Source organism: Lepisosteus platostomus, chromosome 1 (genome assembly GCF_059453375.1).
Source record: "Lepisosteus platostomus isolate fLepPlt1 chromosome 1, fLepPlt1.hap1, whole genome shotgun sequence".
Taxonomy (NCBI): Eukaryota; Metazoa; Chordata; class Actinopteri; order Semionotiformes; family Lepisosteidae; genus Lepisosteus; species Lepisosteus platostomus.
In genome coordinates this window covers 10,149,670-10,168,728 of record NC_142611.1, presented here as the reverse complement: position 1 = coordinate 10,168,728, position 19,059 = coordinate 10,149,670, and the positions used below count along the sequence as shown (strand labels likewise).

At 37.9% G+C, this 19,059-nt stretch overlaps 1 protein-coding gene across 3 annotated transcripts in view; it reads left to right on the top strand.

Moving 5' to 3' along the window:
- The first annotated feature begins 1,676 nt into the window (after positions 1 to 1,676).
- The window catches only part of LOC148677655 (ankyrin-2-like), a 175,112-nt gene continuing 157,729 nt past the window's right edge, over positions 1,677 to 19,059 (top strand). For 2 of the 3 annotated variants that reach the window (XM_088616679.1, XM_088616971.1), the window contains exon 1: positions 1,677 to 2,070. In XM_088616679.1, the coding sequence (XP_088472805.1) occupies positions 2,002 to 2,070 (69 nt within the window). In that variant the 5' untranslated portion in view covers positions 1,677 to 2,001. Of the gene's footprint in view, positions 2,071 to 10,188; positions 10,303 to 19,059 lie in introns of those variants that run through there. The other variant, XM_088616890.1, reaches the window with a different exon arrangement.

Sequence of the window (19,059 nt, the reverse complement as noted above, 5' to 3'; positions counted from 1 at the left end):
AGACAGCAAATCCAGTAGAGAATCCTACAAAACAAAGTTTAGATTTAGAAACAGCACATTTTGCAGTTTTGGGACAATAGGGCAGATAGCCATGATCAATACCACAGCCCTCAAATGAATACTGATGTCTAGATGACTAGATAACCCTGATATTGCAGTGAGACTATATATAAACTGAGATCAGGTCAGTTTGTGATAATATGAAAATGTGCAGAATTCACAAATTATGGCAGGTATCAATTATCTTATTATGTTTATTTTCAAAGGAAATGAAGGATGATATCCCAGCAAACTTTCACTGGGGTAAGACAGAGAAGCTAGTAGCAGACTGAAAAAATGACCATGACCAGACAGCAGCGGTCGCAGCCAGCCTAGAGCAAAATGGACAAAGTCAGGAGATTGCTGGCTTACCAGGATCCAGCAGCATGGAGAATGGAGATATGTTGTAGCCTTAGCTAGAAATGCTAGCCATTCCAGAGCAGAGCTCCAGAGTGAACCGTGACAAAATCAGGCTGGAGTGTTATTGATAGAGCAATGGCAAAGCATGGTCTCAGCCGACCACATGCAGTCGCACGAGGGTCTTCAGCATGTAGTTGAAAGAAATGATGCATTACTTAAACCACACTTCCCAAAGGAACTCAAAAAAATTAAAAGAAGCAGTAAAGATTGAGTGAAAAAACACAAAACTATTGTTAAACAGCAACTAAAAAACACATACTGTAAACTAGAAAGATGATGCCATCACTAAACTAAAAAAACACATCTTTATTTATCAAACATAGAGCCAGCTAAGGGCAAAAGCATTTAATAATTTGGTACTATACACTTTCCCGCCTACACGGTACATATTGAGGATGAGATCATCAGTTCTGGTTTATGAGCCTACAAAGCCTTTTCCTAACACTGAATCTGGAGCACATGGAACAAGCTAGATCTTAAAGCCAGTTGCATTGTACAGAACAGGTCAGGGCTCATCTTGAGCTCACCTTTCTTGCTTTCAGGCAGGATCATAGTTCGATTCTGATATTTCAGAACCAGGAAACTCGAGTACCTCTTATTAATGTAATTTACATTTAAAACCAAATAATACTGTGAAGCCAAAGAATTCTGTACAGTGTACAGTGCATAACACCACATACAACATTATTGTGGTTGTAGTAATTCAACATTAAAAATGATTTTACTGCTGGAGTGGGAGCAATAAAATACACCAGTATGATAAAATAAGATACACTAGTATGATAAATACTCATATTAATGAGAATTACAAATAGCAGGTGTTTCAAAGTTATATTTATGAGACATGATGTGATGTGCAAGTTCTGCATTGTGTGTCCCGTAGGTTCTATCAATATTTTAAAAAATATTGTAAAGAAGGCAAATGTTTATCAGTAGCAACTCTATGCAGTTTTTTTCAATAGCTTTGTTTTCAATTTCTGTCAAACAGAATTAATGGAACAATTCAAATGACTAATTATAAACAAAGTTCATCCACAATTTCTTTATTTTTTGTGGGGCCATCTACCCTTTTAATATACTTATATCATGGCAACGCGCTGGTTGTAAAGCAGAGTCTGAAGACATAATTTCCACTCGTCCCACACAGTGTGATCACAGGATTTCTGTGATCTCATCGCCAGCCCTCCCTGTCTCCTGCCGTATGATCATTGCTATCGTATACTCTGTAGTCGCTGTGGTGCTGCAGCAAAACGCGAGCGTAGGAATTATGCCAAACAGCGGCTGCTGGTGGCGCAGCGCAAAGGGTGTCTCTCTTAACAGACGCACGTTACTTCTGGAAAGGTCATTCTGCCTTTCCACTGGTCACTTACCCCGGGCTTTGCATTGAATTATGCACCGAGGTATTGAACCTGGATTTTAAGGCCGAAGAAGAGGTCCACCCTCGGCCTGTGAGATTGTCACACGCAGAGCTACTGCACCGAGAGTGAATGCAGAAGAAACCCGAAGAAAGTGACATTAGAAGAGGCATTGACAGACTGGAACATGGCTTCCCCAACCTCCTCTTCGCCAGGAGGAGGGTCCTCTCCGACAAATCAGGATCGCATTCGCCAGGTGGGTTAAGAAAAAATATAAACAAATCTACCAGTGCTCGGGACTGCTGCATTTTCATTTTTAAAATTGTGTGCTGCGCTGCCGATTTGTGTAAATAACTCCAGGGCCCATATGCACACAGTACCTGCTACTTATCACTCCGTCCCAGTGGTGCATACACAGGGAGGATAGTAAGGCGTTGCCCTGGTTACCAAACCTTCAAGGTGCTCCGCTGAAACGCACCTTGCTCTGGGAAAAATAAAGTTGTACTACAGTTGAAGAAAAAGAGTGGGGTTTTTGATGCTATCTTCTCTTTTAATTAGTTTCGTTACGTTTTAAAGACAAGTGCACGCCGATTTAGATCGGATTGAGATTAGACAAGACGAACTACAGTATATAAAAGTGCGTTAAGTTTAAAAGATGAAAATAGGTGCACGATTGAATTCGCACTGAAAAATCATATCGTTATGGTGGATGGTGGATTTTTACACGTTGCAAACAAACGCTTTAATATTTAGAGCATTTTTTGACGGCAGAAAAGTAGTGTCGAATATGTTTGAACCAGCAACTAGATTGTACGTGGTTATTACTCATCAAAAGTGGCGCATAGTCATGTTATGGATATCTGTTGCAGTTGATGTGTTGTTGTGTCCGCAAAGCAGGTGTGGTATCGGCTGTTCATCACACTACACAATTTTGGCAAGATGCCTTTTCTGATCGTCTGCCTTCCTGCGAGAGGTACTTTTTTCGGAAGGGCATTTGAGCACCAGTAGCTTTCTGACGCGCTTGTCGTGTTTAAATAAGGCAATGCAGGTACCTCGATTTTGGCATGATAGCCAGATCTTAGGGCGGCGCTGTTAGGGGTCCGAAAGATGACAGAATTGTATATTAATCGTGTTATTAATCGAGTCGCCACGCAGATATCTTCTTCATGCAGGTCCCGCCTGAAATACACAACTGCTTTCCCCAATGTCATAAATAAAATAAAAATCCGATTGTGGACAGCTTTCCTCAGAGCTGTTTCCATAGGTATTGTTTTACGTCTTTTGACTCACTCCAGCTTCTTACTGCACTTTATGGGCATGAATTCCTCACATAGTGTCATATGCAGTTTGTACCTGCATCAGTGTTTGCTTAGCTTGTTTCTTGTATCGAAAGCTATCTCATTTGTGATTACCACACGTTAGCGAGCTTTTGCAGTCCTTTTTATTTTCATTTCAAAATTGCGTGTATGGTAGGAAAAATTGAACAATGTATACCAAATCACATTAGGCAAAATTAGATTACTGTAAAATCATTTTCAGATCATGTCACTGAAGCCTATAATGTAATTTAGAAACCAGAAGAGTGAATAGAGCACGGTAAAAGTTATTAATTCAGAGGTAGCCATATTTTCAGTACAGGCCAAGAAAAGGATTGTACCATTGATGTGTGCATTGATTGACTTTGGAGGACCTGTACATTCTTCATGTATGATTGAGGGGCTAAATTATCACGAAAACTGCTATAGTTCATTATGGAAGCTAGAAGACTATGTAAGTCATGAGTACTTCTGGCAATAGTATTGTATATCAAACCTAACTAAAATGAAACCACCATTTTTATACTCCTATTTTTTTAAGTTAAGCGTTTTCTTAAATCTTTTAAGTGTTTGATTTGAGTACCATCCTGATATGGTAGCTAAAGACACATTTTGTCCTGACGATACCATGGGTTTTGGAAGATTCCCAATTGTTGCAGTTCAGTCGGGAGTACAGTACGTACTGTATCTTCCCAAATCTCTTTTCTGAATTCACATTTGGATAAAACCTCTTGAGCTCGTTAGTGGTGGACATCACAGCCAGAGCTAGGACATTTTTCCTTTTAATGCTATCATTAGAGTTATTGTAGGTCCAGATTTTTTTACTTTGGATCTTTGAACAGTTTTCTGACTTTTCCAATGATGTAAGTGGTGCTAAGTGCTTTGTGTCTGTGTTCAACCACCTTCAGTACTCAGCAGCAATCAAGTGACTTCCAGAAACATCTAGAAGCTTTCTGAGGCTTTGTGATGTCACCAGATCACTACGAAACAGAAGTAGTTCTTATTTTCAACTTATTTACAAATTGTGAATAAATGTAAACATCATATATTTAGAAAAATAGGCAATTATTATGAATATGCAATATGTCTTGCATCTGTCATGTTTTCATTTATTTATGCAACACATATTGAAGGTGCACTTTAATATTTTATTGCTTAAACAAACTTTAGATTACATTGTGTTGTTGTATAAATACATTTGAAGGTTAGTGTATGCTACCATAAGCTGCTGTATGCTAAGCCCTTCTCTAATTTTTTCTGAGCCTGTATTTTTTACAGTTCTCAGAAAAGGCACATCTGTCAAAATAGGTAATACAAAAAAATTAAACACCTTTTTAAAACACTTTAAAGTGTTTTTTTTAACACTTTAAAGATTACAGTATTTATGTGAAGAGTTTTGTAGATGCTCACACTACTGATACTGCAAAAGTGCAGTGAGACTATGGACATGACAGCTCTACCCTTGCCTGATCAATCAACAGACATAACTGCACAGATCACTGCAGAAACATCCCAGAAAAGCCACTTGCCTAGGACTCTGGCACATACTGTACATTCTGTGCCAGGAATGTGCGGCATTCTGCCAGTTGTGGATTGCTGATGTCTGCAAACATAGTTCATTTCCATACGGCAAAGACAAACTCCTGGAGTTTTAACCTGTTCCAGTGAAAGTCTGCACTTCATGTCGTTACATGTTCTGTTCAGCATGTATGTCTATTTACTTGTGTCACATGTCAGCACGGTGCTGCTCCATCAAGAATCCCTACTTACCCCATCTGCAAGACAGTTGGAAAGATTGAGTTACAGATTTCTGGAGGAAATAAAATAAAGGTACATAAAAAAATCATATTTTGATATAATTCTCTTATATCAAAATTATGCCTAAGAATGAAAAAGAACTGCCTCATAGCTGTTATTATTATAGTGAATAAACTGAAGAAGCATAAAAATAAATAAAGGGTTAAAGGCACTGACCTGTTCTGACGTAGCAGAAGGTTGTGTCCGGTTCAGATAAGGTCAGCTGGGAAGAATTATGACACAGTTACAGTTACGAATGGCACGTAGGTGGATATCTCTATTAGTAAAGGTCATCGGAGACATTTTCAGCTTTGCCAGATCAATTAAAGACACTGTTTGGGTGATGTTCCCATAGCAGTAGAGTTTCCACTAATTCATCTGTGGATCATTGAAAAAAAAATTGAAAGGTTGAAGAAGCTAGGGCAACACAGAATAAAAACATTTTAGTGTTTATTTTTGTGCATAGCATTTAGGTCGTTTGAGGAGGCTGTGCAGAAGGCAATATGCGAACATATGCCATTATTTTCTTTTCAGAATCCTAAACTGCTGTATTCATTTTCATTTCATATTCTACATTGCAACCTAAATCTTATATTCTGCAGTATTTTCAGTTGATTGTGATGTTAACATGTACACCCAATGCTTATTAGAGACAACATTCCAAATTGCAGTTTGTTCACAATGTAAGTAATGTATACTGTAAACAAAATCCACCCACCTTTTGCTAACTCTTCCAGGTACAAATGTAACAAGCTTTTTAAACTTCCAAAATGTGCCACGCCTACAGTATGTATTCATCTCCATAAAAATATATTGCTTTTCCATAAGGTGAGGGAATACCCTAACAACAGCGGCCCTGGGTCCCCTAGGTAGAGATATCCATAGAGATATGATTCCATGGAGATACCAGTCAGCACACAGCAGCTACTGTATGCTGTCTATTGGCCTGTGCAAGTGATTCCAGTGGAAGCACAACAGAGGTGCCAATGGATATCCCCTTTGAGTTTTTTTGCTGAGTGTAAAATGAGGGAGTATTTCTATTTTTATTTATTGTTATTAAATCAAAATCTTGTCACAATTTCAAAAAAAAAAATGAATGTAGTCAAAAGGAACAAGTTTACGTTGTGGGAACTATAGAGGCTGACTGATCCAAAATCCTTATGGTCTAGAAATGACCATTGATATTCCCACTTGAGATGTTCAAAAGCCTCCTCAGGCTCCGGTGAAAGAGTAGCATAGAAAGAAGCTTTGTAGCAACATGTATGACGTGGAGCAGGTGGCGATTGATATCACATTCAAGACATCCTTTATTACTGTGAGCCTGATTGTGGTGAACTAATTTGGTCATGTAGGCTTCCTCCTTCTCTTAAGATGACGGCACCTCAGAATACAGTTTGGTGTCTGAGAAGTCATGTGCTGGGTTTGTGATTTGCAATTGGGAGGTGGATTGAAATTTGGAGTTTCTGTACATCTTTGATATGCAAAGCTTGCTAAAACCTTACCCCTCCAATTTGTATTTGATGTGGATAATTTGCCTTATGATCTGCAGGTCTTTTCCTCTGAATGACTTGCGGATCTCTAGCTAGTTATTCAAGTATGCAGCCATATAGTCCAAGTCCTTTTTTTGGTCAGCTGATGTTCTGTATGCGAAACCTGACAAGCATGATTTAATGGCCGTGCTTTAATGGCCTCCTAAAATCAAGTGTGAAAAAGCCAGATAGCTTCTTACCTCAGAGGTCACAGCTGCTGATGAATCATGGTGCACCAGGTCAAAACAGTGGCTCTCTAATACACACCACTCCTATTGCTGAGGGAATTTATTGTGGGTCACGTCAAGGACTCTCTGAAAATCCCTTTGCTAATGTTGAAGCTATTTTTTTGCAGCTGTGCTGACCATGTAGTCTCACTTTCTGGTGTTTTAGGAAAGGTTTAGGAAAGGTTTAAGGTTTAAAGGTTTTTTGTTGACAAACACCGTTCATCCCACCATCCCATGATGCTGCAGCATCAGAAGGTCGAAGAGGGACATGTTCCCACTTAACTCCCTTCTAGCTGAGCTGGAGGATCAAAGCTGTCAGTCTGACATGTGTCTTATTGTCTTGCCAGGGGGTGCTATTGTTTGCTGCTGGAAATGAAGCTAGAAGATTTGTTTTGGAGTTCCAGAAAAGCAATCCTCAGTTCTTGCTCTGGACCCATTACTGTGTTGTTAGACACCGGAACTGGGTTGTTTTCCGTCTGTCCCCCTGTTGTTGGATTGTAATGTTGGAACTGTGTACTGTTTCATCGATTGAATATGTACTTGGAACTTTAGCATTTGGGGGTATATTGACTAATGACATACTGTATTTACTGTATATATTATGTTTATACACATTATATATATGATAAAGAAATGTCTAGGTTTTAAAGATAAGGAGCACTTTGGACATATTATATACCTGAAAGCCATGGGGTGTGTCAACATTCGTGCCAACAACAAGATAGAATGTAACTGAGAAACTCAAACCGAGAAGCACTCAGCTCTTTACTGAAGCTCTTTACTGCATTTACGTACTGCAAGTTTGGCCTTATTTATCTCCCTCGTCTGGGGTAGGCCAAAGGCTTCCCAGGCCAGGGAGAGACTCCTGTTCCCCACAGGTTCATCCCCTGGAGGAGCTGTGTGATAGCTGCTTGCTCACAGCTGCAGCTCTCTGGTGCCAACAGCATGCTGCAGCAGCCACACCCACCTGTGCCCATGCTGACACGCACAGAGGGGTGAACAGGGGCAGGGGGGCAGAGGCTGGTTTTATCCTGCAATGTACAAATTCAAATTGTGGACATCCCAGGATATAATATTTAAGGGCAGATTCTCTGCCCTTTATTTAAGTATAGTGGCTCTCTTAATGTACCAAAAGGTATGTAATTCCTTCTGCAAATCATGTTTTATCTAATGGATAAAACTTAATGCTGTTTTTGGACTGTCCTAAACTTTTCGGCAGATATTGTAATGGGATCAATGGCATCTTACACAGAAAGTAATAACTATATATCCATTAACAGGAGTATATACTAACTATAGTGCAGGAATGATTCAGAAACTGCACGCAACATGAAGAAGCAAACGTATTAGAGGTAAATGTATTAGAAAGTAAAAAAGGATCTGTCACTATTTATTAGAACATAAAAAGGTTAGAAACAAGGCCATCTGGTTGCTAGTGGCTAGTTGATCCTTTGTTTCAAGATAAAAGTTAGGGTATCGGCTTCAACAGCATGGCTGGGGATGTGTTCCATATGCCCACAACATATCCTACATTATACAGTTATGTAAAGCAGAGCCACCTGTTCTTAGTTTAAAATGCACTTCCATGTAGTTTCCTGTAGATCATGCTTCACCCCTGATTGTGAGTCAATAGGGTTAACGTTGTCGGTGCCTTTGAAAGTTACTTTTCTTGTCCCAAATGGGAAAATTTCTGGGCAGGCAACTTAGAAACATCATGCAATACACAATACATTTAACACATCATGAACCCATTTAGAATTAAGAAACATATGTTTGTTGTATGAGAAGACAGAAAAAATATGCAAAATAAAATATACAGTCAGTTGTCCTAAATTGAGCAGGTTAATGTTCAAAGCCATGAAAATAAAGGATAATTTAGTTCAATTGAACCTGAATCTGGGTGGTGTAAATCCATGCCCAGACAGAAGGAGCTCATATTCATTATGAATTCATGAATCAGGTCCCACTAAAGTCTTCTCTGATTAAGATCAAAAAGGTTCAGTTTAGCCTTTCATTGTAGGATCTTCCTTTAACCTTGGAATGTATCTGGATGTACTCCTCCAGACGTATTGCAGAGCAGCAGTATATATTTTTTTGTAATCGGATTGCCAAAATGGTACAAAAATTCTCATTGAAGTCTTAATGCACACAAATTGCACAGTTGGATAACGCGGATAACGAGTGAACGGATCGGTAGAGAGAACAGAGGTGGGCCAAAATATCGACCCTCACTGAGAAAATGAGATTCAGGCTATAAAAACAGAAAGCTGGGTCATAAAAACTACCAAGCCCTGCAAGAGGACATGGCATCAGTGAACAGTGCTCCCGAAAGGAATCAAGAGAACTCTGGACAGAAGATAATTAAGTCTGACATTTGACCCAAAGAATAACACTGGGCAGGTTAGGCATCTGACTTTGGAGGCAAATTAGTTACACCAAGGAGACATTGAAAATTTGAGGTCAAGGACGTGCAGCCTCCCAATAAATTAGTAAGCTGCTCCAGAGTCATTGATTACAATCTGAGCCTCTGGGTACAGGAAAAAGCCTTGTACAGGCAGGAGATCACTAATGATGTGACAAAGTGGCCATACATTATATACAGCACATAATTAAGTTTCTTTCATGTAAGAGAATGCATAGCAGGTAGCCTTTGTATGAAATCTGACTCCAAATATTTTGTCTTTTTGCCATAATGCCCTTAGTGCTAAGAAGGCTTTTCCACAATGCTGTGTACTGCCTGTTAAACTAATTGCCACATCTGCTTCCTGGGGCAATTCTCCCAGGGATTATGCCTTGCTATAGACTTACTTAGGCTAAGCTATTTTGATTAGCTTCATCTTCATAATAATTAGGTTGACGTTGGCACAGGTGTCTTGCCCCACCTAAATAACCTCACATTTCAGCAGAATTAAGTAATGAATTGTAGTTCATCTTATTTCATCCATCACCAGTTTCTTGTGATGTGTGGAATGGAATGCAATGCAATACTCTGTGAAATATAGAACATTATTTTGGCTTAAAATACTTCTACGCGTTATATAAATTTAATACGATACCGATCTGCAACTAAATATAGTGCACATGTTTTTTACACATATTGTATAAAATATGAATCTGTTTCTGTCTATCCAAAATGGCTTCTTTAGATTTTTAGCATAAACAGAACTATTTTGTTTAAACTTTGTATCTCTTTTTGAGGCTTTTGGCAGTTCCCTTCCAGCTTAAAAAAGAGCAAATTGGGTTGGATGAATTGTATAGTACTGAGAAATGCTATACATACATGTAAATGGACGTTTTCTGTAAGTTGTCTTAGTAAACAGGCCATATCATTTATTTTGTTAAGGCAATCCAATAATGGAGGCCATGGAGTGCAGGAGTAATATTTGTGTACTATAGGATGCTCAGAGATTGGTGTTTCTGCTGCTGATGTGATATGCAGACTCATGATGTACAGGGGAGGACCCAGCCCTGATTGGTACAGAGCGAGCACAGTGCATTAAAGTGAAAGTGCTGGTGGCTGACAGTCCTCTAGAACTCATTTGTCAGGCTGCACTAGGAGCTTTGTAAGCAGAGTGCATCTGAACCCTCTACCAGGACTCAATTCTCTGTCTCCTTCTCAGTGAGTATCCACTGTGCTGCCGCATGGCAGTATTGTTTGGGGAATGAAGTAGGCATATATTGCTCTGAGTAAACACTTACTGTAACGTACAGTAGATGAACACTTATAGACAGATGGTTTCCTATTTTCCAGGTGTATTTCTGTCTGTATCACTGGATTGAAACCATACCCTTAGGTGTTCATAGGTATTCTGTTTTATGTTTTTCCCTGCATGTTTTTTCCTTCTTCCACTAAATATTATTCTTTGTAAATTCTAGAAACAAAATGTGTGTATATTCACATGCTATTACTTGTTTTTGTGTAGAGCTAATGAGGTCAACAGATCCAAAAATTGGCTTTATATGTTTAAATTGCTGAAACTTCTAAAAAGAGTTGTTTGTTTGTGTGTGTGTGTGTGTGTGTGTGTGTGTGTGTGTGTGTTTTCATCATCTGCTGTTGCCAGGTTATACAGAGATACTGCAATAGTTCCTTGTTTGTTTGTCCAGGTGTTTTATATACAGGATGCTTTTCGTTATCACGTGTATTTAGAAGAACTGACTTTCTTTTGTATGCAACTTTGAAATGCATTTATTGTGAATAGGTTTGGCTGTGGTGTGTTTGGTGCTTAGACAGCTTTCATGTTGCAATATAATCAAAGCCAAACCTCTCCCTTAGCCCCTCCCTTCTGTTTTCTTGAGAAACGGTGCAAGGAATGTTTTCACCAATCCCCACCCTGGGAGATTTGTATTATATTACGGCAAGTGGCATTTTCTATTTGACATTTTCTGAAGTTCAATAATATAACACTTTGTTCACCACCTGTATAAACTTTATTTTTCTTTTAAGACCACGTCTCTCCACGGTGTTCATGAGCTAAGATTTTAAGTGCGGGCAGAAATGTCAACTTTATTTTAGCTTTAAAATCAAAACGTGTGTCTATTTAAACCTCATAATCATAATTTGATCCAGGCATGACAATGCACGTGAACTGTTGAACAAAAAAAAACTCCTTTTATATTCTTTATTTGCAAATACGTTGATTCACAAATGATTGTTTGGCATTAGTTCCATATGACATAACTTGTGAATGAAAAACCCATGTTAAAAATGCACACATCCACAGTTTTTTTTACATTATTTGCTAGTATAAAATAGAATATTCAACTAGATTAATAATGTAGTACAAGGTCAAGTATTAATTGAAACCTTTGAAACTGAAAGTAATGTAGATGTGCAGTATGTTTTAATAGTTATCAGCCTTGTCCATGATTTATCTTGATAATACAGAAAGAAAATGAATGACTGGCAAATGATGGACAGACTTCTTAATAGCAGTTTGAGTTTAATTTCTAATAATTTTCTGTGTTGTGTAATGTTTTGTGGTAAACATCTGAAGTCGAAGTATGATTCTTTTTTAAAACATATATAGGTTAACATTTAAAGAAGAACACATGCCACATAAACTCAGTTGGATTATGTGATTTAAAAGATCACAGGGTATTATCTTTTCAAAAGAGTTAACTTGTCCATGTCCTTGTTAATTATTTTGTGTATGCCAGTTACACAAACTCGCTTGCTGAGACCTTTATTTTTGTAATCGCCAAGGTGAAGCGGAAGCACAATGAAAACCCCAAATGATATTCCTAATGAAAGTGTCGTGCGGAGTGTGTTTCTCCCTAATTCCCCAAGGAGACATTTTTCTATCATGTGACTTACAGGAAGTATTGCTAATGGTAATGTTGGCTTATTACATTAGTCTGCAGCAATCAACTTATGCTACTGCATTGTGGGCCATAATGCAGAGTGGACACAGCCCTGAAATTGTCTTTTGAACTCTAAGGAAGCACTTTGCTTAATCAGAATAACAAATGGCTAGCTGTATACTCTTCCTTCCAGCTCAGGATGAGTAAATATCAAGAATGCCACACCTTATAATAATAGGATAGAATTTCAAATCATTTATAACTCAGGCCATCAATGTTTTGATTCCTTTTGTTTTCAGATTCCCAGATGTTTCTCATTCAACAAGAGTGTTACGTTATGAATATTTTGCAGGACAGAACAGTGGTTTATTTAATTGATTTGTCTGACTTTTACTCAAAGCAATTTGCATTTGTACAGCTGTGCATCTGATTGAAATGATTTTAAGTCAAACAGGGTACAACAGCTGCGTTTTGTGTCCTTTTTGAGTCCCTGACTGCCCCTCCAAACTATTCAATTTTGAAAAAGAAAGTTTATAGTAAGTCTTCCACGGTTTTCCCAGTGGAAGACTTTTGTTTTGATTGTTAGCTGCTGTACGTGAATGATCCTTACTTCTCTGACTTTAATTGGTCACTTTGTAGAAATAAGAGTGTAAGGGTATTGACAATTGTGTCAATATCTGATTTTTTTCTAATAAAGCATTTCATAAAGTACATTTTACTGATGAAAGATGAGAGGAAGCCAAAAACATTCACATTAAGCTTTTTATAGCTCCGGATTTGATAAAAAGTGCTATAGAAAATGAAAGATAAGATAACTTAACACATGAGAGGTATTATATTTTTATGTTCCAAGCAAAGTTACTTGATTTTTGCATATAAAGTACACCTGGCTTTGAATGTATAGTAGATGATGAACATGATTTAATAGAAAATTTAGTTTTATAGAAATAGAATAATAATAGAGTTTTAAAATATAACTAATCAAGGGTTTGATTAGTATGATGTGAAATACCAGGCAATTATAGAATTTATGGGATTAATATATCTTTTTCTCTTATCTGCAGGTGTTTACTAGTCATTGTTTTGATTTAACCAAGCATTTCTTTTTCCTATCTTCAGTATTGTTCAACAGTATTGGAGCGTTGATCCCATTTTTCTGGCCAAATTCCACTTGAACAATGTGGCCTTCCTAAAGATCCCCTTAAATTCAATTGGTGTTGAAAAGAAACGTCCCACTTCACGTGATCTGTGTAGTTTCACTGTTGGTATATGATGGTTGCCCTGCTGTTGTCTGTGGTCAGTGAAATGAGTCTCCTGCTCCTCTGTGTTGGCATTTGGAGATCCTTTGGGATGAAAAGCTCTGTATTATTATTGTTTTTATAATCTGTCAGTTCCGATTGCTTCCTTCCTCATTAGGGTGTTGTTGCTCTCTGTAGTCTCTTATGCAGCGAGTTTTAAAAGCAAATCTTCACAGATTTTCCTTTTCCTTTGAGGTTACTTACATGGTTATTTGTTCTGTGTGGATCCTCACCTGGCTTTGTTTATTTTGGCCAGTTCTTCCATTTTGTGTTTATCATCAGGGGAGAAGCTATGAATGAAATGAAACTGAATGAAATGAATGAAAGAGGCTCTTCCCTTTGATCAAATACCATACACTGAATTACATTACTCATACCCAGTCTCATGGTAATTGTACTTCAAAATACATTGTCCAGTCAAAATTTCACCCCGGGCCTGCTCCCTGAATTTCTTCCTTTAATAAACTAGTGAAGTCATTTCTCACTTTTCCACTTGATGTACTGCATAGTGGGGCTGCTGGACCTGACCGCTGCGCATCACTTAGCAGGGAGCTGCAGTACAATGGTGGACGTAGTGGGTCCCCACCTATATGTGAAGCACTTTCCATCCATTTTAGAACCACTTCATCTAATTCAGGGTCACAGGGCACATACTGTACTGTAACTGGAGCATGGCAGGGTGCACCTTGGATGGGACTGGTGTCCATCTCAGGGCAGACACACAGTTACAAACACACACACTCACACCAGGGCCAATTTCCCAGAAGCCAACTAAGCTACCAGCATGTGTTTGGACTGTGGGAGAAAACCGGAGCACCCGGAGAAAATCCGTGTGCACACGGGGAGAACATACAAACTCCACGCAGATAGCGCCCCAGATCTGGAATTGAACCCAGAGCCCCAGCGCTACGAGACGGCAGTGCTAACCACTGTAACGACATGCCGCCCCAGGAGAAATTATAGTTATTATAAAAAGAAAACAATAACAGACAGAAATGATATAAAATATTAACATATATACACACTGTATGTACTCAACAGCACATATGCTGCAGTGCAGCTTGAATTGCTTTTTTATATTATTGACACGCTGAAAGGTTTTAAATGAAAACAGCTGTAACAATACCATGCAAACCACAATTTCTCTAGGGAGGAAAGAAGTTCTTTGTAAAGTGTGAGAAACAATGCAGTGGTCACATGAAGAAGTGAGGAAAATCAGTAAGTTCTTATGTAAATAGTACTGTGTTATGTGTCTCTTATGTGATTATAATTTTTCAGACTGCTTTGTTGAAGCCATATGGCTAAACTGACTTCCTAAAGTAAGGTTCGTTAGGTTCAGAAGTACATTATAGAAAAATTATTTGATTTCATTGTAAACACTGCATGATATGAGTACTAAATAAGGATTGTTAAACAAAAATTAAAATGTGTATATAGGATTAGATCATTTATTTTCATCTGTAGTACACGTCCATAGAGTTACAAGCATTAGAATAATTTAAAGGACAGTCAGGAACACGAATCTTGATTTCCATTCCTGTAGTGTGACAAGTCACACATCACACAGCCCTAGAAGGGAACTCTGAAACACTACAGTGTTAGTAAAGAAATCTAATGAAAGACACTCATGTTGCCTTCTTCAAACCTAAAGTGTATTGCTGTGGAAATCTAATGAACTTCATGATGTGAAACAGTGGTAAATTTAAATGACATTTTTATTGGAATATTATTGTGCTCTTCAGTGTTCTCAAGTCTAACACAAGACAATAGTATACTATACATTAGAGAGCTGCAAACTGACAACCTGGCCCCATGGCTTTTCTAAAACATTGCCAGCACTTTGCTGACAAGGTGATATTAGTATTTGTTTGCGTTTGATATTGACAACACAAGGAAGAATAATGTTTTGAATCTCACAAAGAGGGGGTATAATCCTTGCTCAGATTTCAAATCCGTTGGGTTCAGTGTTTGTGATTCTGTAGTATTAAAAAAATTCTGTTGTAATCTGTGTTAAAACCTGTTTTGCATAACAAAGCGTAAGAAGCCAGAGTCATGTTAAAGAAAAAGGTGGCACGCAGTACCTCTATTATCTCTGCACTAAGAGGAAAACCCCGTTTGGATTTTCTTTCTGAGGAGTTCTCCTCAGGACTGAATGGGGTTGGCTAACATGGTTATGGACTCTCCAAGCTGCAGAGGAGGATGCTGTATTGAGAGACATGTCAAGTAATGGACAGGTGTGCTAGAGCACTTGGCCAAGTCTTGTGAACAAGTGTATTGCCTAGACCAGGGCTTCCTGCAGGTCTCCACACAGGAGGAGCGAGACACTACCTTTTAACATAGTAGGGGAACATCTCACACTTAGTGAATTTAGGCATTATGGAGGGGTGGAGGGGTGGCCTAGTACCCCTGAGAAGGAAAAGGGAGAATGGGAGAGCCGGGTGCCTTTTATACCAAGTATTGTGAGGGAAGTATTCTGTGGGAAGATCTGAACTGTAAAAGATCGAGAGAGTGTGATATACTGATAGAGGAGAGTCTTGTGTGTTTTCGAGAGAGATGACGCCCTGAGCGAATCAGTAAGAGTTGTCAAAGAAGGAAAACCGAAAATCGGGGGTAAGGAAGGGATCCTGGAATGGTATTGTACCTCTTGTCAAAGCTATAATCCTGGTGGCATGAAATCGTTTTAAGCAGGGTTTTGTAAGCACTGCTGTTTACACAAAATGCTTCTTTGACTTTGCTGTCAAACTCACCAACAATTATTACAAAATACTGGGTATCGTCTTTCTTTGTGAAAAGACAACATTGGGAAAAGAACATTCTCCAGATGTGCATGACCACATTTATACTGTTTTTCATGTTCTTCAAACCGTTGATTTCTGTTCCAGTCTTGAAACGCGTGTCTCGGCAGACCCAAACTGTGCTGCTTAGCCACAACAATAAAAGAAGTTGGTAAAAGTGTACGTTAGAAAAGTAACATTGGGAACAAAAGGTATGATGTATTTTATATATGGTGAATCGGTCAACTTACGAAAACACTTTTAAACGTTTTAACACTAACTTTATTGAAGTTGTATTGCAATTAACTATTTTAAAATATAGAAAGCCATGAGCCATTTCTTTTCCCATTTACAACCGTTTTTTGTGCAATATATGCCAGGGACCTGTGCAATATATTTATATTTATATCTATATCTATATTTATATTTATATTCATACGTGTGATACGATTTTCTGTGTACTGTTCTGTTCTAGTTTCCTCTTGTGTGTCCGGACTGTGAGTAACTCTTGTATTGTATGTATTGTACTATTAGTATATAATTCGTTACACTGTGGCTGTGTTGTGTGTGTTAAGCTGCTGTTGCACTGCAATTTCCCTCACGGGATCAATAAAGTATCTATCTATCTATGAGGTGAATCAGACAGAAAATAACAGATTTTGTATGGATGTTTTGGAGACCTGTGAAGTAATCGTTTTCAACCAAGCAAGAAAATAAATTAAAATTAATTCTATGCAATTATTTAAAGATAAAAAAACCTGTAAAATCAGACTGCTTGTGTGTTTTTGCAAGGGATGCAACCATGCCTTGTTACTGACGCACAGAATTGGGTAGCAGTTGTGGGATGCCAGATTGAGGAGCTTAGTAATTTGTACTTAAAACTTTAATGACCAAGTAATGGCCTTCCTAGTCATGAACAGGCCATTAGATGAGCTCTGAAGTATAGGATTTCAAGCTAGGCCTTGAAATGAACATGAGCCTTTTACTTCATAACTATACAAATTAAGAGCTGAGCTGTGCCAAATGTTACAAAAGTATGGATTCATTGGAAGATAGTGAATATGCTTGTTTAAGTCATTATTTTTATGCAGACTTTGAATGTTCAGATTAAACTTATGAGTGAAAGACGTTAGATGTGAGCAAAAACAGTTAAATGTTAAATGTTAAATGTACAGACTAATCCTAAATTAAAATGTATCAGTCCCTGTTCGTCTTCATAGAGAAAAAGGCCCTTTTTAATTGCGTGATAATAACAGTATGCCCCTGGAAGTTAAAATTATTTTCAAAGCTGTTTTGTTTAATACTGAAGTCATGTTATTAAGATTTATTATATGTAGACTTTTATGTCTATATACAGGACAGTATACCATAATAACAATACCGTGTGTTGTTAATAGTGGTTTCGCTTGGTTTATTCTGCCCTCAAAGTCTGTACATGCATTCTGCAATATTGTTTTTTTCTACGATACATTTCCCATAGTTAGAATCCAAAATAAATAAGACTGACAAGATGCTGAAACATAAGATGGCCTGCAGTGTTTGGAATAAATGTCATGCTGAGTTAAAGTTTACCACATTTTATTAGTCTTGACTTGTATCTCTTCTGTGGCTTAAAAAACCATAAGAGACTTTTTAAGGACATCTTCTATTGGAGCTATTGATTATATAAATTAAAAGCTCTCACAAAACGAGATGAGGAATTGCTAAAGTGTATGTTCACATCTGTTTTTTTCTTTAAGTACGTTTTCTTTCATTATCCTTTGGATTTTGCCCACTTGGCAGTGACAGTTGCTTTTCAACACTTATGGTTGTTACATGCAGCTGGAAAACCTCCCAGTTTGTACATACATGGAGTATATTTCTTAAATACTGTACTGTATTTAATTTTTGAAAAGCAGTGATGTGAAATAGTTTGTCTTCTATGAATGCAGCAGGTGTGGCACTTGTGCTGTACAATCTCCAGAAATACAGAGCCGAAACCCGATCTTCACTGCCTGCTTTTCCACTCTTTGATATATCCTGTCAGACAGAGCCTGTGAACTAAAATCAATGCTGATTGCTTTCCTTCATCACAATGGTTTATTGACTGTACAGTAATGGTCTGGGTGTTTATCCCTGAAATTCAATCTGCTGTATAGAAATGCTGCATTCTGTGTGCCTGTGGTTGAGAAACCAAAAAATAGGAGCAGTACAAACAATTTGGTTCCTTTAATGTTCTTTGAAATCAGCACTGCTCTAGTATTATTTACAGATCTCGAGCCATTAGATAAAAACACTGGCACAGGCTTTTCTGACAGGTTTGTTTGTCAATGAGATTTTAAAAGTGAGTGTAAATTCTTGACGTTTCATCCTGGGAACTTAAGGTACAGGGGCAACATTTGTTTTCTCCTTCTAAGACTTCGTCATCTTCATAATTGTATTTGAATTGGTCAAATATCTAAGGGTATGACATGTTTCACATGTTCTAACTCGGATTTTTGGTATTGAAATAATATTATTTATAGGAATGACTCTTAAAGCTTTTATTTTGTTATGAAGGTAAGGAATGTTTTGGGAAAAAACCCATGATGCTCAGTGAGAGGTTTTTTTTATTCTGAAGGCAAAAACCATACCATGACTGTGCTGTTTAAAGTTAAAGTAATCTGGGGGTTATACTGTACTTCAGTTTTGTTTTACTGATCACAGTATTTTTCTCTAGTGAGTAAGGAATGCTGTGAGTGAAAACACAGCTCTCTCCAGTGTATCAAGGATACAAGGCCAAGTGATTTCAAAAAGTTCAGTTGTTCTATTCACTAATTTCTAAATGCTGAAAAGTATCCTTTATAAAAAGCTATTCTACAGGGACCAGCCTCTTTTCTATTGGCTGAATGCAAAGAAATGACATATTGCCAAAGTGTAGCATTACAGAGGCTGATGCAAACTGGATTACATAATACTTACAAGGAAAGCAAGACACCCTTTCCTATGGGGAGTTATCGGTTGAGTCTGCTGAAAGCGATACCA